Source organism: Gymnoscopelus microlampas, assembly GCF_963454915.1.
Source record: "Gymnoscopelus microlampas genome assembly, chromosome: 7".
Lineage (NCBI taxonomy): Eukaryota > Metazoa > Chordata > Actinopteri > Myctophiformes > Myctophidae > Gymnoscopelus > Gymnoscopelus microlampas.
The window spans coordinates 39,760,855-39,783,287 of NC_139944.1; the positions used below are offsets into that span (position 1 = coordinate 39,760,855).

The 22,433-nt window shown below is 42.5% G+C and overlaps 1 protein-coding gene across 14 annotated transcripts in view; it reads left to right on the forward strand.

Annotated features, from left to right (window-relative positions):
- The window catches only part of itpr1b (inositol 1,4,5-trisphosphate receptor, type 1b), a 110,459-nt gene that overhangs the window by 45,875 nt on the left and 42,151 nt on the right, over window positions 1-22,433 (forward strand). For all 14 annotated transcript variants that reach the window (XM_084062155.1, XM_084062162.1, XM_084062167.1 and 11 more), the window contains 4 exons: window positions 931-1,079; window positions 4,396-4,507; window positions 16,845-16,974; window positions 19,351-19,535. In XM_084062155.1, the coding sequence (XP_083918281.1) occupies window positions 931-1,079; window positions 4,396-4,507; window positions 16,845-16,974; window positions 19,351-19,535 (576 nt within the window). The remainder of the gene's footprint in view (window positions 1-930; window positions 1,080-4,395; window positions 4,508-16,844; window positions 16,975-19,350; window positions 19,536-22,433) is intronic.

The following is a 22,433-nucleotide window of genomic DNA, read 5'->3' on the forward strand; positions in this document are numbered from 1 at the left end:
GGGCATGACCTCTTCAGCTGATTATCTCTACAGGATGCATGAGTAAGTGCTTGGTCTGACACAGCATAATCCGGAATGTCTGCACGACAGTGCACGTATCTTAACCCGTTCAATCTGGAACGCATCTGTGTCACTTTAGATTTCTTTGACTATTCAAAAATAGCAGATATACAAGCTCATAGTGCGGCACCGAGTGCCACACTATGAGCTTGTAGATCTGCTAAATCGTGAAAATGTGTGCAAATCTTTGAATATGTATATATTTTTTAAAGTGAAAATATTTTTACTCCAATATTTGCTTCTAGGCGGTGCCTGGGGCACATTTTCATTATTTAAAAAAAATAGCAGATCTACAAGCTCTTAGCGTGGCACAGAGTGCTGTGCTATAAGCTTGTATAACTGCTATTTTTGAATAGCCCAAAGAAATCTAAAATGACACGGATGCGTTCCCGGATTGAATGGGTTAAATGCAACACTGATTCACACATGGTCCTATTCGTGACAATTGGAGCATGCTGTGGGAGGTGTTAGTTTCAGTAAATAAAGTGATGAAAGATAATACAACGGAAATGGATGCTGGTCAATTCCTGAAAACTAAAACTTACGCAACCTGACTACTTGTGAAAGATGACTCAGTTTACTTCAGTACATACAGTAGGGTATGACTCCTGAAAGGCATTCACAGACATAAAATACTGAAATACGAAAATGTAATAATGAATCTAAATTACCGTATACAATTGACATCTCTGTACAATATTTGTTTTGAAGTTTTTTAGTAGATTTTAAGGACGAGAGCTTTCCACATTCTCAGCAGGTAGGAGAAGCTAAACAAAGCTCTCATTCTTAAAATCTATATATATATACAGTACTGTACTTCACTAATATACAGTACATTGAAAGTAATTTCTGTCTCTCTGTTCTTAAAAGGATATCGTGTCAGCTCTGGAGGACCGGCTGAGGCCTCTGGTCCAAGCTGAGCTGTCCGTGTTGGTTGATGTTCTCCATCGTCCAGAGCTGCTTTTCCCTGAGAACACAGAGGCTCGCAGGAAGTGCGAGAGTGGAGGATTCATTTCAAAGTAAGCCAGAGCTACCCACCACCTGTGTTAAAGACCTCTTCCTCCTTGCTGAATATTTAGTTGGAATATTATGGTCACTGGGATTATTATTGTTTTATTGTGGATCTAAACAAAATAGTTAGAACCCAATAGTTGATTGTTGATCATCAGCATAATAGGATTATAATATAAGTGTCAAACGTGTCACCTGTGGCAAATGTATTTTGTACTCCTTAACAGTTATTTGAAAACTTCGAAAATGGTCGATCTACAAGCACTGCGACGCGTTGAGAGCTTGTAGATCGTCTATTTTCGAAAAACATTGAACATTATTTATATATTTTTTATTTACTTTTACTTTGGTACTGTAAGTAAGTACATTTTGATACTTTAAAGGTAGCATACTCCACCAGTATGCTTGCGCTATGGAGCCACTGACTGAAGCAATGTACACTACAGCCAGCACTGCTAGAACCAATGGTTTTAATACCTGGATACCACAACGCACAGTGGGGAATTTGTGAAGGAGGTATGGATAGATGGACGGGCACTCATGCAGCAAGTCACCTTTCCCCAACAACTCCTCCAAACGTGTCCATACTGTTGGAGCGTCACAAACTGCACGCACATTTCTGTTTAGAGCGGCGGTGATTAATCTTCCATTGCTTAACAAAAGATGACTATGGTGGGAAATTCACGCCCTCAACAATAAATACCTTAGTAGGGTACACAAACAGAGTCTCCAAAAAAAGTTCTATGTCTCCTAGCATTAGAGAGAGATTTAACTGAATGTTTGAACTACTATTAAATTATAGACATTTTCAAGTGCAAGCCCCATTGTCTCATGTTGTAGTATCCCTAGATATAATCGATGGAGGAGGACGTGGGCTTTTGGTTGCACATGTTTGAACCTTATTTGATTTGTTGGTGTCGTAAGCAATTTTGAAATGACTCAATAATTTGTGCAGGAATGTCACGTTCGCATTTGTCTGCCCATAATGCTGTCTCTAACCTACTGTGCTTCTTTGAGAATTAATCATTTGTATCTGCAATAGGCCTACCGGTTGTGATCATTTTTGTAATGAGAACCATACATTGATAATAGTTGCATATTGTAGCCTATTTTATTCACGTTTCTTTTTCTTGTACTGTATTTCTCAACACTTTGCCCGCGCAATTTTTCCCAAATGTACAGTTATACAATAATGCTAAAAGGATGACACAAAAAGCCCTGAGGGCTTGTTTCCATTGTGTACAGATGTACAGTACAGTTATACAATAATGCTGAAAGGATAACGCATTTTACATTGTGGTCCTATGTATTCAACAAGGCTTTTTTGTTTGGTACCCAGTAAACAGAACAGAAGTTTATGTGTTGGAACATTCACTTTTGTAATTGTTGTCAGTTTGAACCCATCTATCTAGATACATGTGCAGTAAATGAGCAGGGCGTGCCTGTACTGTACAGGTCTTATTGGTGATCCAGGACATTGCTTTCACATGTTTTGCACATGCAGAGTACAGTAAGCACACACTCGCACAAAACCTTTGTTGAGTCGTGTTGTGGCTGATAAGAGCTAATATTGGATTACAGGAGGTCCCAGCTGGCTACTTTACTCAGGTGTTGTCGCGTCACTATGGGGATTAGCCTTCTACTCAAGGCTGCCATGGTGGATTAAGGTGTGGAGTAGCACGTGAAGCTGCTGTCCTCTGCTACAACTGCTGCTCTGACTCATTCAGGACACTTGACACTGTGCAGTTCCAGAGAAGAACTGGATGACATTGTGCAGTTCCAGGGAAGAACTGGATAACAATGAGCTACATTGCAATGCTACATTGCAAGTAGGAGTGCAAGTTTCATTGGCTTCAGAGACAGTGGGATCCATGACTGTATTTGTAGCCTGAAACTATTGTTAGGCTCCAGAACAAATAGTACTCTACTGTTGGTTGAAAATCATCCCAAGGCATTTGGTGAGGGTGATGAACAGACACAAAAGTGGGAATACTGGGAATAGGAAGCTACAGTACTAGTACACAGTGTTCCTCTGTGTTAATTTAACATGTGTCTAATTTCTGAGTTACAAATGGATAATGTACATACTGTACAGTAGAATGTGTCTGAGCTTTTTGACATCTGCAATAAAAGTATAATTGTCTTCCATCTTTAGTAATTCCATCATCCAATATTGGGGAGAAGCTTTAGTTACAAGAAGCGGAACTGCTAATTTAATGGGACATTTCACTTTCAAACATGTTTGGGTCATTTTAATGTCTACTCTGGCCAGACAGTTTTTAAGTTGCTTGATTCAGTATTTAGACATCTTATATTCATGTTATCAGACACGCCCCCTTCCTATACAAACCCATTGCAACTTCAAACTCCATTTTAACCATGTTAGATTCATTAAAAACACACATCCTTCTATCCTTCTAATACGTGATGGGGCTGTGTTTTTCCAATTACTTTTTTCATTTATTTTATTTTATTATTTTTTCATTTTTGAAGAGTTTGAAGTTACAATGGGTTTAAATAGGAAGGGGGCGTGTATAAAATGAGCAACTTGTCTGGGGTGCTCACCAAAGCCCAAGTTGACGCTAAAATGACCTCAAACATGTTAGAAAGTGGAATATCCCTACAATTTCCAGTCGTGTGTGTGGTGCTATTTTCAAAATCTAGCAGATCTTAAATGGTTAGGTTATTTATTCCATCAAATATCTGTTTAGTTTGGACCAAAGCTACTCACATTAACCAAACCCCAGCAGCAGAAATAGGGTATTATAATTGTCCCAAGTTTTGTTGACGTTTCATGGTCAGGCCCGGCTTAATGCACAGGTTTTAGGAGCTGCAGACCAGGGCACCAAGCTTGGAGGGGCACCAAACGCCTGGTAAAAAATTGCAAAAAGACCAGACTATTGCAAGTAACAGTGCTAAAATACTGTCCGGTTGCTGCCGAAATAGTGCAAAAACGGTGCATAAATGCGTCACCTCAGTGAAAATTTTCAAGCCCCCCTTCCCCCACATTAAGGTACGCTGGTCTGGTATGTTCCCATTAGCCCGATCCAGTTGGTATAATAATAGTATAATAATATAATAATATCCTAAGCTTTAGCTTAGCTTAACTACTTTTCTCTCAATGGTAGCTTTGCTGTCACCAGGCGTGTCTGTAGGCATAGGGCACCAACTGCATGGGGGCACTGGTTGGACGATTATACAATTAATAACACAGGCACCCACCCCCCCCCCCCCCCCCCCCCATCCCATTGTAGATCGAGCCTAGGAAATTAAACAAAAAAAAACAAAGCCATTAACCTTCCTTTTTTTCTCTTCCTTGCACAGGCTGATCAAACACACCAAGCAGTTACTGGAGGAGAATGAGGAGCGTCTCTGTATCAAAGTTTTGCAGACCCTCAGGGAAATGATGACCAAAGACCGAGGATATGGTCAGAAGGTACATCCTGTTCTTGTCCTGCATCATCCATGTGTACTATCTGATGAGATAAAAAAAAAAGGCTGAGGGGTTATAAACAGTGGGTCAATAGGGTTCAAATAATGCAAAAAGTGAATTTCTCCTAGATGAACCTTGAGGCCTTCATGGCAGACTGCAAGGAAATTGTTATTTTGTCGTTTAAGGTCCGTCCACACCAAAAATTATAACTATAACGATAGCCTACATAGCACAGAGAAAGAAAAAGAAAACGAGAAGGGTATGAGTTCACAAAATGAGTTACAAATTAGGATAGGATTAGTTAGGATAATCCAAGACTCTGATACAAGAGTTGTCGTCTTTTGAAGAAGCATTTCATATGAACATCAGTTTGATGGTATTGCATCCCAGTTGTCCTTATCAAATGAGTGTTGTATTTTTTTTATGAGTTTCTCTGCGATGTCATCTGCCATGAGACTGAGTGGTGTTGAACCTCCAAATTTGGATGGATTTTGATTTGACTGCCAGTATTTGTATCGTTTCTCATATTGCTCTGAAAGTGATCCCAACAATATCTTTCATCTTAATACATTATTCTATATATATAGTTATTGTTATACGTATCTTTCTTGGTGTGGACAGCTCTTTAGTCTGTTATTCGATGGGGTTGCTTATGAGTTCCTCCAACCTGGGCAGCGTTTCAGTGTTCTCTGTGCATTTTTTCCAACAATAACAATGGTATTTGTACTCTAGTCACCTTTTTAGAAAAATATATTCCCTCATTGCTCCCCTCCTGAACGTGGAAAAATGGAAATTGTGAATATCAGCACAGACTATTAACATGCTGTGAGCATGGTCCAACATCCTTAACACTAACACCATTCATACACCATTTACACACCATATCATGGCCTGTCGGTGACCTACTGTACTAATGTCAGATGATTATCATTTTGTTTCCTAGCAGTGTTTTAAAGCCTCAATCCATAGCACCAGTTTGTGGGCACCAAAGTATGCCAGCCAACAATTCTATGTTTTTATTCATTGTATTTTAGAAACGTTTTTATTTACTTCTCTTCAAATTGACATGCTGGCAGCTTCACATTTCACATGTAAAACTTTATTGTCCATTAAATTTAACATAAAATGGAAACTTGCCTTTGGCAAACTGGCATCCAGTATACAAACAATAAAAACACAACTAATACATAAAATACACAAATGCAATAAAATACAATGTAAATTGTATGTAACATTCCCATAACAGCAACAGTGATCATGGGCTGTAGAGAGTGGGTGATAGGGTTATTTCAAAATGTTTTGCTAACAGTACTCTAAGCCTCCTGCCTGATGGTAACAGCTGAAATGAAGGGTGAAGAGGGTGGGTAGAGTCATTGTAAACCTGAATTGCCTTTTTGGTAATGGAATCTGTAAATGGCTTTATTACTTAGGGAATTATACCGTATTGTTCCCTTATTATGTAAGAATCAAGAATTTTGATGAAAGTATGTTAAGGATACCATAGATCCATTTTATGAGCTTTACTAACAAGTTCAAGGTAACAGCATTACATCTTAACTGTGCAGGTGAACAGCAGGAAATGGTAAGAAGTATCAGTCCACATTGTACATACATTTATATGGGTGGTTACATACACTACATGGTAGAAAACATCCAAGCACAATGATGTTTGATGCTTTACAAGAATCTTGGCTTAACAGTACTTCTGATTTGGTACTTTAAGATGCTGTGATTGCAATTCACTAACTTCACTAACATTTCTGACTGACCAACCGAGCTATATATTGCTTACGTAGCTTTACTAACTCTGCCCCCTATACTTTTCTCTTCCAGCTGATTGCCTTTGATGATGAAATGGATGTGGCTGAGGTTGATCATTTTCCTTATTACTGTCGTGGTGTATACGTTTGATTTACGTATGTCTGCCACTAGTGGCCTAGATGTGCCTGTGCTGCAAACAGGCCTCCTAGCTACACGTAGGCTTCATTTATACTTAGTTGCACACTGGTGTCAGGCACCAACAATAGCAGATCTACAAGCTCGCACTGCGACACGTTGTGAGATTGTAGATCGGCTATTATCGGTGCGTGACACCGGTGCGCAACAAAGTATAAATCAGGCTGTACATCTTTCAATGGCTTGAACTAGGGGTGTGCCGATACACTAATTTCACAATACGATACATGATATTGGGCTCACGATATCGATACGATACGATATATGGCACTTTTTTATTATGAAAATATATGGGGGGGGGGGAATGCAAATGCAAACAAATACTTCTGTTTTTTTTTTTTAATATATAGTTTTTTTTAATCCCACGATTATGTAACCGTTTTTTTCACCCGGTGCCAATTTTCGAAGTGATCATGGGCGCTACACTCCCCCCACCAGCCTAGGGACCCCAGGGCCGAGCTCATGCCTCCTTCAATGCATGAGAGCCAACTGACCTTCTTGTCACCTGACAGGAGGGAGTTGCCCCGGTAGGACGTAGTGCGTGGAAGGAACACGTTACTCCAACCAGTTCCCTTCCCCTCCATCAGGCGCCCCGGCTGTCATGGGGGAGGCGGTATAGCGACCAGGATTACTACATGTTTTTGTGAGGGTATTAACTACCCTAGGAGACACAGGGAGAACATGCAAACTCCACACAGAGTAGGCCCTTTCGCCAACCCCACCTAGGTTATGGGCGCTGGTGACGCGGAGGAGAAGACACGCCCACAGCGGGAATCAAACCCAGGACCTTCTAGCTGTGAGAAGGTGTGCTAGCGACTGTGCCACCGTGCCAATACTTCTGTGTTTGTAAAACGGTACATATCGTCACAAAAACGTATCGCGATATATCGCTGGACGATGTACCGGCACACCCCTAGCTTGAACCCATGTCTTCGTAGTATGCCTGTATGAGTTTTCCCTACACAGTAAAATCCAGGGGTCCACTTTTGCACTCAGAGTTAAAATAACACTCAGGAATTTACTGTGTAATATTACTCTCCTTGTTGTACAGTATTTATTGTAGCATGTCTAACTAGAGTATATTGTTGTGCTTGGCTGAAATGTAAATTGTCGGTCTTTCTCAGCTGTCCGCATGCAGGTTTATAATGTGCATAATGTGCACTGTCAGCACGTTATGTTGCAGTACACTGTATAAGTGAAGAAAGAAATTAGTTATTGGAAAAACAAAAAAATCGTGTCCTATCTTGCAGATTAGAAAACGTCACTACAAAGTCATGTTAGATAGGTGGGGTGCTTTTTGTGCTACCTGTACTTTTTAAAAAAAAATCTAATTTCCACACACACACACACACACACACACACACACACACACACACACACACACACACACACACACACACACACACACACACACACACACACACACACATATATTATTTCCATATATTGACCTTAGAATTTATGTTTCTAACCTATCCATTTTGGCAAATATTAGTTACAGTAATATAAAGGTGTTGTTTATAGGGCACTGCATACACTATACAATATAATATACAATATATAAAAATACAAAATATAAATGGTTGTGTCTAGGTGTTTTCGTTTGCATTCTAGGATTAGAAGACCCTTTAGAATGTGACTTATCTTAAGACAGTATATCTTTATGCTGTCTTTTGAATTTTTTTATTTTTATATTGCCATATTCTGGAAGTGGGCTGTTGACATTCAGGGCACTGATCTGACCATGGATAGGTGGAGCTCGTTTGACATTTACGTTTACAGCAGGATTGTCTGTCAACTTGAGGGCTGGTTGGGAGGGGAGCATGCCTTAAGCGTGTGAGTGTGGGTGGGTGTGTGTCTGGTGCGGGGGTGCATGTTTGTATGATTGTGAATCAGCCCCTTTTTGATGGATGGCAGACAGGGAATGCTGTTCTCCTGAGCCCTTTGCCATTACTGCAAGAGCAGAATGTACTATATAATATAGCAAGAGCAATCCTGTATATTTAGCACCAGAAACCGAATACAGCCCGAAATGTACACCATTGGAGGTGGACGTGTGTCTGGCAGCCAACATACTTTACGTGTTCCTTGTAAGTAAGTGTGTGTGGGTGGCAATGGCCTGTGGCCCAGAGGAAGTAGATATGGCACATGCCCCCTCCCTGGTTTGTGAGTGAAAGGTGATCTAACCACATTTTGACTGATGACAGATGTCAGGTGATACCTACCATAATCAAAAGTGTTTACAATTCCCGGAGGTTGCATAACTTGATTAGTTCCATTATCAGTCCAAGCATTGCGCAATGTGTTATCCACAGCATAGAATGACATGGTATGTCAGAATGTAGTTTGGGTTTGTTCTCTGTATGTCCATTTTCCATACGCTTTACTGCAGCCAACTAAGTGCAGCTAAAGTTAGTGGTCTCTGTTTGCGTCTGTGATGTATGCACAACTGGAAGTAAATAATGTATTTGGCTCAGAAGAACAGTGAGTCAGTCAAGGGTGCGAGTGAAAGTGAGGTAAACACAGAACAGAGCTCAATCAAGGGAGTGAGTGAAAGTGAGGTAAACAGTGGTATCAGTTAGGGAAAGAGAGAAGCAGTTGGAAAGGGTATTTCCACTGTTGCCAAGAAGTCACATGCACCCACCCACCCCTCCCTCTCTCCCCCTAGCTCCCTATCTCTCTCTCTCTCCCCCTCTTAACCTCACTCCCTTCATGCCGTATCCTAGTGATGGAAGTCCCCAGCTGCATCCTTTCCGCAGAAGCAGGCCGCTGAAGTCAGAGAATGCTTTGTGGCTTCAGCTGCCCCTCCCATAAGCAGTGTTTAAGAATGCACACATGCTCACACCTCCGCTGACGCACCCTCTGTCTGTCTGTCTCTCTCACTCACTCGCTCACTCACTCACTCACTCACTCACTCACACAGCCACAAACACAGCAGCATACTGTACCCTGCCGATTCTATTTTTTTCTACACGTGCCTGCGCCCAAGAGGGCCCCCCGGTGGTACACTCTGTCCCAGCCAGCTAGTCAGGCAGACAGACACGTATGCAGGCAGGCAACAAGGCCAAAGCCCCGATGTTCCCTCGGCTGCAGTTAGCTGCAGAAGGGCTGCTGCGATAGCTGTTATATAACCCCAGTGTTTAGCCTGATGCTTCTGCTCCTCTGGCCTGCCGCTACAGGAGAGAGCCTCTGCCAAGCTGCTGTCCATCCCACGCCGTTCCCCAGTCTCTCAGGGACAGCATGCAGTCTGTCAGCTCAGTTCTACTACTGTTGGATGGACCCTGGCATGCCTGTGGTTGCTCCTCACCCCGGCTGCCTGCTCCTCACCCCAGATGCCCTGTCTGCTGGGGTGTGGGTGTGTGTGTGTGTGTGTGTGTGTGTGTGTGTGTGTGTGTGTGTGTGTGTGTGTGTGTGTGTGTGTGTGTGTGTGTGTGTGTGTGTGTGTGTGTGTGTGTGTGTGTAAAACAATGTGGAATGGCATTCCCCCTTAGAGCTTTTTTTTATGTTTTATTCCAAAAATAGAAACTGGATAACTGTAAGCAAGCCTTCACCCGCCCACTAGAGCTCCTGTGTTAAGCTTGATCGTGCTGTAACGTCCCCAGTGAGGCTTTCATGTGCTATCCCCTGTGTGTGCATGTGTTGCCTCTGTCAGGAAAAAAAGCGCCTGCTCGGGGTTGGAGGGTCAGAGTAGGATGATATCTGTGTCGTATATAGCGGTGATGTAACAGAGTCCGCCGAGATAATATGGCTTTAGGATGACAATAAGTTCCTTGTTGGGATTATGTAAGCAACAAGATGATTTATTTCTATGCAGGGAGAGTGTGGCAGTCCACATGTGCGTCTACTTGCTGCCTGTGTAAGCATGTCTCTGCGTTTGTGTCCGTGCCAGCTGATCACAATCTCCTCATTATCCAGACTCTACTACCGTCACCTGCCCTGACACATTCTCCCCAACTTTCTGTTGCTCTCTCCCACAGTCCTTTTCTCTCGCGTTGTCTCCTGTCATTTTGCCCTGGCAGCGTTTGCTTTCCACTTTATTACTCTCTTGTTTAATTGCAGTCCATTTCTCTGCTTTCCTTTTCAAACAGGCATTTTTTTTATTTTTTTTTTGAGCACCTGTTTTAGGTCTCCAGATTCTACAGTTTCTCATTTCCCGATCACATCTGTGCCTTTTTCTTTGTGTTTTCGTTTCCCGTAGCTTGTTCCAGCTTCATTCGTTTTCTGGGGTTTTGTTGCCACGCTTTCCCCCTTCCCTCCACAGTGTTTTCGGTTCGTGCCAGGCTACAACTCACCCAGGCACTGCCACACCCATCTGGGGCTCTGCCAGTTTGCCTCAGTCTGTCTCTGTTTGTCCTCATGTATCCCCTCGTCTGCTCCTGTGGGTGACGTGAGGCAATGCAGGGGCTGATGTTATTCTTCCCAGCCAACAGGGGGTGCTGGAGACGTTCCACGGGCCCGTGCAGTGGTGTCCCACTTTCTCTACCTCAGTGCTGCACGATTCTTGGACTCCAGCCAGTTCTCAAGCGGTGCTTACATAAGAAGCAGCACTCCTGTTTTTTTTTCTTTTTTTCTTTCTTTCTTTTTTTCCACCCTGGAATTTCAGACTCTCCACTGATGTGTGACCTTCAGTGGTAATTGCTAATAAAAGTGCAGTGGGGCTGTTTACCGGGAGACGCTGGTAGTGCCACGCCTTGCCCCGGGCAGTGTTGGCAAGAGAGCAAGCCAGAAAAAGGTGGGGTGAATTGGAGTTTGTGTGTGTGTGTGTGTGTGTGGTGGGGGTTCACTTGCCACTTACAGGCACCTGTTAACCGTTTGAGGCCCTTCCCCTGATGTGCGTGCTCTTGTCTTGCTGTCAGAACAGAACTAAACAAGCCAATACTCTGTCCTTCTCTCTAAAGACTTTATTATTTTCTGCCTGCCTCCCTGGCACTGTGCCATCGTGGCACTGGGACCTCTCATGCATTTTTCATTTTCTGGAATCATTGTTGTAACACATTTCTGTGTGTGTGTGTGTGTGTGTGTGTGTGTGTGTGTGTGTGTGTGTTTGGATGAACAGAGAATGAACAGGGGATCCCAGGGTGCTTGTGGGTATTCTCACTAGGGGAGCCAGGTTATGTAATCCAAAGCAGAAGGAAGGAGTGACTGCTGCTGACACCCCACACGCAGCCTGCATGTGGGGTGTCAAGTTACACTGACCTCCTGGACTCAAGTCTAACTCAAGTCACAATTTTATTTACTTGATACTTTACTTGATGTATGAAGGGAATTTCTAGAGACTTGGACTTGAACTTTGATTGCTTGAAATGGTTTCTAACTTCCTGACTGGGAAATATGTTGTAAAAATGGTGCTGTCGCATGCATACCAAAGAGGATACTTAAGATATTAAATTGGTACTGGTCTCGACTCATGACTTGACTTGTTTTTGTACATTTAGACAAAATTGACTTGGACTTGACTTGGTAGCTTTTGGACTTTACTTCAGGCTTATGCCTCAAGACTTGAGACTGACATGGGACTCGAGCACCGTTGACTTGATCACATCTCTGAGGCCCTGGCCTGACACTTAATGCCAAGAGAAGTGGAAATTCAGAAGAGGAAAATGCTTTTTGGTTATTTGGTTGTTAGACGGTTGTGAGACGGCCTCATGTTTGGCAACGTTGGGCAGATACAGTAACTTCCAACAACCTCCCGTTTTCCATATGCTCTTGTACATTGCATCAATCCAGTGTGTTAGAAATGGCACGTGGAAACCATGTTGGCGTTAATGGGGTCCAGCTGGATTGTGAGCTGATGCAACATTTTATACATAATAGAAGCATGGGTGCATTGGGTGGTTTCCATAGATTAAGGTTGGAAATTTGGTCAGAATAGGAAGATGATGATTATCATGCTTTACCACTTAAGTCACACTTCAAAGCTCCTTGGTTACCTTGAACATTCAAATTGAATTACAAGAAGACTCCAGTCTTGTTTGTGTGCGTTAAGTCTTTTTCTGTGGAAATCAATGTGTTGACTTAAACAGAGACCTGATAAAGGGGAGATTCCTGTCCAGTCACACAGTTACTCAACCTGAGCTATCGTGACTGTTATACTGTAGAGGTAGACGATCCCCATCGTAGATTTGGTCTTATTTCAAGGCTCAGTAATAAGTTATAATCGCTGGAAATGTCTCTCCATCCATTGTAGGGCATCAAACACTAATATCAAATGCAATGCACCTTTGTGTCTTAATATTCTTTTAATCTATGGGCTGTGTTCTATGATAATCCAACTTGCATGACGTTGTTTGCATGAGCTTTTAAATGAGCTTGAGCCTGATTTTCAATGCATGTTTTTCTGATTTGAAACTTGCATGTTAGAATTTGTTTGGTTTTAAGGTTCCCCATGGTTTGGGTATAATGCTGCACAGTAAAAGTCACTTTTGCACCCTCAGAGTTAAACAAACACTGACAATTTAACTGACATTTTGCATCAGTGTTGGTCAACATCCACTGATGTTTCCTTTTAGCCTAAACATTGTATGAATACTATGGGGCACTGTTTGTCTTTTTTTATAGCACCTTTTCCCCAAATGTGCTGAATGACATCAAACTATATATTTAGTTAAATGTTGATACTCATACTGTATTCTATTGTGTAAATATTTAGCTAAATGCAAAATGTGCAGATTCCCAAACAAAATTGTGTTGTGAGCACCTATTCATTTCAACTAAGGTTATTTACCAGCACATGAAGCCATGGAAGTACAGTACACTCCAGGGCCGGACTGGGACCAAAATTCAGCCCTGGCATTTTGGTCCGAACCGGCCCACCACCCCCCCGCGCCGTTTTGTCAACGGGGGGGGGGGGGGGGGGGGCGTTTCACTGCTTCAGCTCAGCCCTGCACATGAACTCTGCAGCCGCACTGAGGCCCCTGTTGGAAAGCATCCCAGCCCAAACATTAACGTAACTAATAAATGGGCCGCGCGACCCGGAAATTAGCGTAATAATCCTAAAACGGGTGCAAAAATATTAAAAAAAAAAAAAAAAAAAAAAAAGTTTTTTTTTTTTTTTTTTTTTTTGGGCCCAGTGGCCCACTGGCCCAGCGGCCCACCGGGCATTTGCCCGGTACGCCAAATGGCCAGTCCGCCCCTGGTACACTCTACTTACGCATTTGGGCACCAAATTTTGCGCACTACGGTTTCAGACGATGCATGCGCAGTAGTGTCCAAAATGCGGTAGTCTTGCTAGACCAGATTTGGACCAGGCTTCTATATGACTTCAATAATCTTCCGCGGTCCTGGGGGCTTGGTTGTGAGCTTGTAGACTGGCTATTTTCGGCAAAGTTATTTAGTGTAGCCTTGTATAGACCCCCGGGGGGCTCCAGTCAACTGTATATAGGGTTTAAGTGGTTAATAATGCTCAACGTTCACAATGTGTTTTAGTACTGCACATGAATGCACATGAATGCTAGGGCACAGTATCTTTCATTATATGAAACCAAAGTGAATAAGCACTAAGCATGGCAGTATAGCCAAGACATCAGATAATAACACATTTGTTGTCCTCTTTGTCACTGCCCTTGGCTTTTTGGATCATGCGCTTTTATTACTGTCAGGCACATGACTGGTAACCGGGTGAACTGTAGCCAGGCCAGATCCATCAAAAAGTTATGTGCTTAAACGGCTGTCTAGAACAGGGGTTCCCAAACGTTTTGAACGGAAACCCAAAAGATAATTGTATTGTCTCCCCGGGACCCAAACTTTTCAAAAAGATACATTATGAATTTACCACTTAAGCCCTATTTGTGACCTTGTAGATCTGCTAGCGTCACTATTTCTTAAAATATATATTTTTTCAATTAACAGATTTTTTGGAACTGAAAATCCTTGAAACAATAAAAGATACTACTCACAACACATAAAACACTTAAAAAACAAAAAAATGGGTCCCGACCCAGTGTTTGGGAAACGCTGGTCTATAAGAATATATGTACAGAACAGTACACAGATGTAATCAGCTGTACCTTTTAGAGACAACGTCAGTGACAACATGACTAACCTGCCATTTTAAAAACATCAACTAACAGTAACTTTTTATTTCCAATCAGCTGGCACCGCCGCCTGAGCCTGAGGTCCCCACTGAGGTGTGTTCAACAGCCATATTGGCCCTCTGCACACCAATATGGTCTGTTGCTGATCACTGATCATGCCGCCTCCTATAGTTTCATTCCATTACCCTTGTGCCCCGTCTTAGTCATCACTCGCTTATCTAGAACTTTCCTCTATTTTGGGCCTTGCCAAAAATGTGTGAGACACACACACACACACGTACGCGTACGCACACACGCACACACACACACACACACACGCACACGCACACGCGTACGCAGTGGTGGAAAAAGTACTCAAATTCTTTACTCAAGTAAAAGTACCAATACTGCAATATAGAAATACTCCGCTACAAGTAAAAGTCCAGAATTCAAAATGTACTTGAGTAAAAGTACAAAAGTATTGGCATGAAAATGTACTTAAAATACCAAAAGTAAAAGTACTAAAATGTTTGAAAATAGCAGATCTACAAGCTCACAACGCGTAGCGATGCGACGCGTTGTGAGCTTGTAGATCGGCTATTTTCAAATAGCCTATGTATAAAATAGTATAGTAGATAGTATAGTATATAGACTATAGTAGTCATAATATCATAATTTGTATCTGAATAGTAACTAGTAACTAAAGTTTTCAAATAATTGTAGTTCAGTAAAAGTACAATATTTGCCTCTGAGATGTAGTGGAGTAGAAGTAAAAGTATTGGAAATTGGAAATACTCAAGTAAAGTACAAATACCTCAACATTTTACTTAAGTATAGTACTTAAGTAAATGTGCTTAGTTACTTTCCACCACTGCACGTACGCACACGCACGCACGCACGCACACACGCGCGCACACACACACGACTTGCAAATCGACTACATATTGACGTCTGTTTTTATCCTCCCCTTCTTCCATTCATCCATCGTTCCTCCATTCCTCCATTCACCCTCCTATCCTCCCCATGGTTTTTGAACGGAGCCCAGTTTCCTGACCATCTGTCAGCATGGGTTTTTGGAGCCATGGAGAGGTGTTTTTCCATGGCAGATTGGAACATCGGGGCTTATAGTGTGTCAGTAGCGCACTGGCTTCCATTATGTAACCTGGATAGGGCTCCATTTTCTTTTCTTTCTTTTTTCTCTTCCTCCAACTCACTCTCTCATGGCTTGTATTTCTCCCTGCTGGCAGCCTATCATTCTCTTATGTAATTAGTGTTTTTTCTTTGTTTGTTTTTTATCACTGCTTTTGCATGTCACTACTTTATATACGATATATATACAGTACATGTTTGTGTTTATATACTGTATGTGTGTATATATATAATATATAAATATATATGTGTGTGTGTGTGTGTGTGTATATATATATATACATACATACAGTATGCTATATAACCCTAGCCACACTTACCCTGACACGAGTACCTCCTCCATTACCTGCATTATGTAACCTGTCCCAATTCCTGCTTGCATGAAAGAGACACTAATGTGCACTGTATTAACACCCTCCCCTTTTTATTTGATTCTTTTTTTTATTTTTTTGCTTTCTGCTAACTTACCTCACCTTTAAGGAGCTTGATCCTAACCAACCCCAGAAGCAACTGGAGGACCAAAGGAGGGTAGGTACTGCACCGAGCAACCTGTCTTTGGATTGGTCTGCTCTGGCCTCCCCCTTAACCACACGCACACAATCCCTGGAGCCCTCCCAGTCACACTTCCCTGGCATGGCCGCTCGACCACTTTTGCTTACTAACAGACCACCGATAAGAGTGTATTGTCACGTGACATGCAGCTGACAGGAAAACCGATGCTCGTCAAGTCTCGGCATTGAACCGTTCAGATGAGTGACCAAGCCATCATGGGTCCAGTCTGCTTGTTAAACTGGGAATTATGGGAGTGCGGTCTTTGAACAGACCTACTCAATAGGGCTTGGGGTCAGTGCGTAAAATACAATGAGATGACGTGTTCCTCTTCTGCTTTGACTTACAGTAGGTCACTCCGAGGGCAGTATTAGTTGGAACAGAGGGAGGAACAATAGATCATGCCACATACAGTATTACCATCTGTGATATAAGAGAAGTAGAGGACATTTGTGTCTTATTTACCATTATTTTGTAAATAATACTTGTTGTAGCCATGTCTTCTTCTCGCTTTCTCTTGCATAACTCTAAACAAAATATCAGCAGTTTCCATAACCTTTTGTAACCTTGTACGACAGTGGCTCAATAACATTGATGTTAGCCTCTAACTATGCTCCTTTGTCATGATCAGCGTTATTGAGTATGTAGCTCCCAATGTCCACTATCTCTGATAGGGAGAAGCCCTCCGGCAGATTCTGGTCAATCGCTACTATGGGAACTTCAAACCTGGCGGGAGAAGAGACAGTGTCACAACTTTTAGCAATGGTCCACTCACCCCTGGACCCCAGGGAAAGGCCCCTACAGGTGTGTCTAACTATTATTTGCTTGCTTTTCTGTTGTGGGTCTACAGCAGTGTTTGAAAAAGAGAGAGGCGAGTACTCATCAGACGAATAGTTCACAGTTCACGTGTATCGGGTGCACGGTTCTGGCAGAAATAGTATCTTAGAAAATATTACCAGCTCTCACTTTGATCCTTTTAGGATTTCTTGTTGATAAGCCCCAGGAGCAGATCATACACGACGGACGTTTTGGCCCGCAGGCCTTCCTCAGCGTGAGTGAAACACAAACAGACATAAGTGTCACTTATAAAGGGGACTTAGGTGCCTCGCACAAAGTGGTCCGGGTGAAAACATATATCTGGTTGTCATAACATACTACAAACACTTTTTATCCACAAGAGGGTCAAAACAAGAAATGGAAAAAATGAAAATGAAAAAATAACATCACATGACAGTATTCCACTTCTTTTGTTTCACAATTTTGGAAAAACCCATCTGTGCGAGTTCCTAGAGAACCCTTATATAAAGACAGACTCAGATATTCTTTTTTTAATTACAAAATTGTATACAAAGAACAAAGGCACAGTTTAGATAAGCCAAAGTACTGTATACACAGTAATAGAGAGGTATAAACCCTTATTTGCATCTTTAAAACATTATTTATATACTTTTATTACACTGACAGGTGTTTCAAGTTGATACACCTGTCAGTGGGTTTTTTTCTGACTCTGTCTTTATATAGGGGTTCTCTAGGAACTCGCACAGACGGGTTTTCCAAAATTGTGAAACAAAAGAAGTGGAATACTGTCATGGGATGTTATTTTGTGCTATATATTTATTTTTCTTTCTTTTTTCTTGTTTTGACCTTCAGTATCATATGACAACCGGATATATGTTCTCACCCGGACCGCTTTGTGCGAGGCACCTAGGTCCCCTTTATAAGTGACACTTATTTCTGTATGTTTCATTCGCTCTGAGGAAGGCCTGCGGGCCGAAACGTCCATCATGTATGATCTGCTGCTGGGGCCTATGACTGGGGCCTATGAAGATTCAAAAAACTAAACATTTTTCCAAAAAACTTCATACATAAAAAATTAAACTTTTAAGAAGTCGTGAAAATAGCAGATCTACAATCTTCAGCTTGTAGATCTGCTATTTTCACTAGTTTGGGTCCCGCGGAGACATCAAATATCTCTTTTGTGTCTCGAGCTAAAAGGTTTCGGAACCACTGGTCTACTAAGGTACATTTGTTTATATCCGCTTGTGTCTTTCCACTTGGCTATCTGTCCTCCTCTCATTTGAAACGTTGACTAATTCAATGGGTGGGTCATAACTGGCATTTTATTAATTTCATGGAGCCGTTCACGGACTTCAATCAATGATGTGACTCATTGTTCACCTCCCGTGGTTTTGAGGACGGAGAAAATAATATGTTCTTGTTGGCCACCGTGGCCGTGTCCTCATTGAAGCACTTAGACCTCCGGCTCTGTCCCTGAGCATATCGTCGCTGTTGGGTGGAAACCTTGTATGTCCAAAACCGTGACTTTTTTGTAATGGCTCACAACACGTTGCATCTCGAGTCGCGACACGTTGTGAGCTTGTAGATCTGCTATTTTCACTTATTTTGTGGAACACTCTTGTATGATGAAATGGGGCATTCATACATGAAAAGAAAGCCATGAAAAGTTTAAACATGGAGATACAAGTTTTCTGCCCGACAGCAACGATATAAGCCGTCTGCTCAGCCTAACGGAGGCCGTGCTGTTGCCAGGCGACCAGAGAGCAGTGCTCCTGACTGGAATGGGTCATGAATGCACCTGTTCACCCAGCCACAGAATGCTGTGCTGTGCCATGTTAATGCTGCATGTCTGTCTAGGGTCAATAATCAATAATCCATTAGTCAATTGACTGAAAATAAAGGAAATTAGAAAACATTTCAGCAATGAAATACGGTAATAGTTTATTGTGATGTGCCGTGTTAAATATTTCTAATATGTTCTCTTTTACGACTTCACCAACATTTTAAGGCTTGCTTTTGTTCCATATTATAAAAGGTTATGTTATGTGTAAGTTATGTTTTTGATTGCTAGGTAAACATATTAAGCAATTTCAAGATGTAACTTGTAATTAGCGTTGGGTATCATTTTGTACTTTATTTACTTTTTTTTTAATGGTGTACATTAATTGAATATAGTAATCAACTAAACCAGTAAAATAATCCACAAATTAATTGATTATGACAATGGTTCAGAATCTGATTCCCAATAGTGTCACATTTTTTAAAAGAAACATTACTGCAATGCACACTAACTAGCATAATATTGTTATTTGCCAAACCATGTGCAATTTTTCTCTCATGCACACGATAATGTCTATCAACTCCTGCTCTGTGCCCATATAGTTGTCAGCTCCGGAGTGGGAGGGCGAGGTGATCTCAGCCTGGCAGAGGTCCAGTGCCACCTGGATAAGGAAGGCGCCTCTGACTTAGTCATTGACCTCATCATGAATGCCACTAGTGACCGCATCTTCCAGGAGAGCATCCTATTGGCCATTGCACTGCTGGAGGGCGGGAACACTGCCATACAGGTACGTTTGTGTGTGAATGTGGGAAGGGAGGGGGGTGTCATCAGGAGAAAAGACAGTCCCTTCAGGAAGGCATGAGTGGGATATAAACAAAAATGTAATGAAGAGTTTAGGTCATTACTCTGGGGGGGGTGGCGAGTGCAAAAAAGGCTAAAATGAACTTATCCAGGATTACCTAATTAGAAAACAATAACTTAGTGATACACTGAGTTGTGTCCCACAGGTAGAAAAGCTTCCCAGAGAAAGGGAGAGTGAGTTTGGGTGGTAGACGGAGCGTGAGAGGAACAGGAATTGTGGTTGGCTCTCACAGGGCTGGGAGAGGACCAAACTCTGCAGCCGTGTACGTCATCGCCTCCCCGCTGCCAGCCCGAGGTTGCTACAGCAACGCCAATCTTTGCTAACCTCACAGCGAGGTTGAGAGGGGAACAGTCTATGCTGATTGCAGGGCAATTTCATTATCCCAGCTTAGCGTGTGTGTGTGTGTGTGTGTGTGTGTGTGTGGGTGGTATGGATATCGTCGCTGTCAGGTGGAAACCTTGTATGTGCAAAAATGTTACTTTTCAGAAAATGGAAAAAAGACCTGTGTTTTCCAATCGATCCAATGTATATCATTGAGTCACAAGCTCTTGTTAATACTTTTCATTGGTAGATATGTATGAAAAACCCACAGACATACCCACAGACCACTTTCAAAAGCAAAAATACATCTACAAGCTCACAACACGTCAAGTTGAAACGCGTTGTGAGATTGTAGATGTTATTTTTGCCACTGTTGTGTGACACTGTAGTTTGACGAAGTAGGATATTAATTTATGGAAAAGAACATGTGAAAAGTTGAAATATGGACATGCAAAGTTTCTGTCCGACAGCAACGATAGGTGAATGTGGGCTTGTAAACATGCGTGTGTCTGTGTTGTACGTGCGTGTGCTGATTCATGTGCTGCTTTGTGTGTATGTGGGCTTGCTTGTGTGTGTTCTTGCATAAACAGGTGCCTTGCATAATAGGCTCCTACAGTATTTGCATAGTGCTGCTACCTGGCTTCCCACAGACAGTGTACACAAAGGCACTCACATGATGTCTGTTACATAAGAGGCTGCCTGCCTGTGTGAGTAATGCCTAGAGCACTGTGACTCCTGACATTCCACCTGGACTCCTTAACTGGGTCACGCTGTACAATCAAAGCCCCCTACCCCCTACACAGTACACACACACACACACACACACACACACACACACACACACACACACACACACACACACACACACACACACACACACACACACAGGCCCTGGGGCACCGCTTCTCAAACTGGGGTCTTGGGACCCCCAGGGGTCCTTGAGGGGTCCCCAGCTAAATGATTCATAGTTGGGAACCAAGTGGACCCTTACGTGTCTGTAGGAGTATACATTTCATATGGAACCAAGTGCATCACCATTTTTGGTTCCATTTGTACACTGGTGTTTTTGCAGAGTGGATTAGAGATATCTCAGAGATAAAATAAATAGTATGAAATGGGGGTCTGTGGTCTAATGCATATCAAGTTTGTACCCTTACTGGTCTGTAACTCTGAGAGTGTACAAATGGAACCAAATGGACCGGTTTGGTTCCATTTGTACCTTGATCCATTATTCCGTTCCGTACATTGATGTACATTGATCCATTGTTATGACGGTCTTTCAAATCAAAAAGTTTGAAAACCACTGGACAGTTCAAGCCTCAGTAGTCCTCTGGGTCCATGAGAATTACATCCACTGTGCGTGCGGCTGATTGACCTCTGAAGGTCAGGTGAGAGTTCTAACTTTGTGGCGAGTGCTGATGGAAGCCTGGCAAGTAAATCTCTACTGGGTGTGGTTGTTGTTGTTCCTTTTCGCACATCCCATTCAGTTATCACAACGGCACCTTTGTCTTTTGAGGTTGCCAAGCCCAGGCAAAGGATACTAGACTTTTTGTATTTTTGTGTTCATAATGTTTCTCACAATGGAGTGTGAGAGAGTATTTAGATGGGGAAACTAGTGCTATTAGTCATAGTGATTGTGCTATACAAGTATTTGCCTGGGTGAGAGGATTTATATTGTTATTGATCATAATTCCTCAGTATCCTTGGACTTCTAATTCCTATTTGTGATCTTAAGGGAGATAACTGGGTGGGAGGAAGCTTTATAGCCAGGGTAGTTTATTATTTGGCCAGTGTAAGGGAGGAGGATGCAGCACTTCAAAGCCTTTCGTTGTAATGTTTCAGTGAGGTGTTTTTCCTCTCCTCTGGGGACAAGCATGCTTTGTTGCGGGATCATGTATGGTCCAGGGTGAATTTAAAACATATCAGCAGACGCATCACATTTCTCCCTCTTACGTAACACTGGGCTGCATGCCTTGTTGGAGGACAGAGGGGTTCTTGTTGTCCAAATGAAAAGCAGGACAAAAACATGTCCACAGATTTCTCCAAACACTTTGTTTGTTTGTTTTTTGAGGTAATCCAGAACCGTAGCCAAGCCAACACATTTTCTGGGAAAGGCTGCATGAGGGCAAGGGGAGGAAGGGAAGACGAGGAGCGAGGATTATTTGGACTTGGCAGCCCGCAGGAAGAGAGTTACGCCGGATTTATACTTGGTTGTGGGCCGTGTCACGCACAGAGAAATAGCTGGTCGACAAGCTGAAAATTCCCAAATTGCGATGTGATGTGAGCTTGTAGATCGTATATATTCGATGCACGACACCAGCACGGAACCAAGTATAAATCAGGCTTTAGTTACACAGCAGGAAGTGGGCCAGGTCACACCTCTGGCATGGCGGCTTTATGCCAGCCTGCTCCCTGCATGCTGTGTGAGAATAGGTCTCTGAATAGGCCAGCGTGTCCTCCCTCTCTAGGGATGTTCACTGGTAGCCAGTTAGGGGCTTTCCC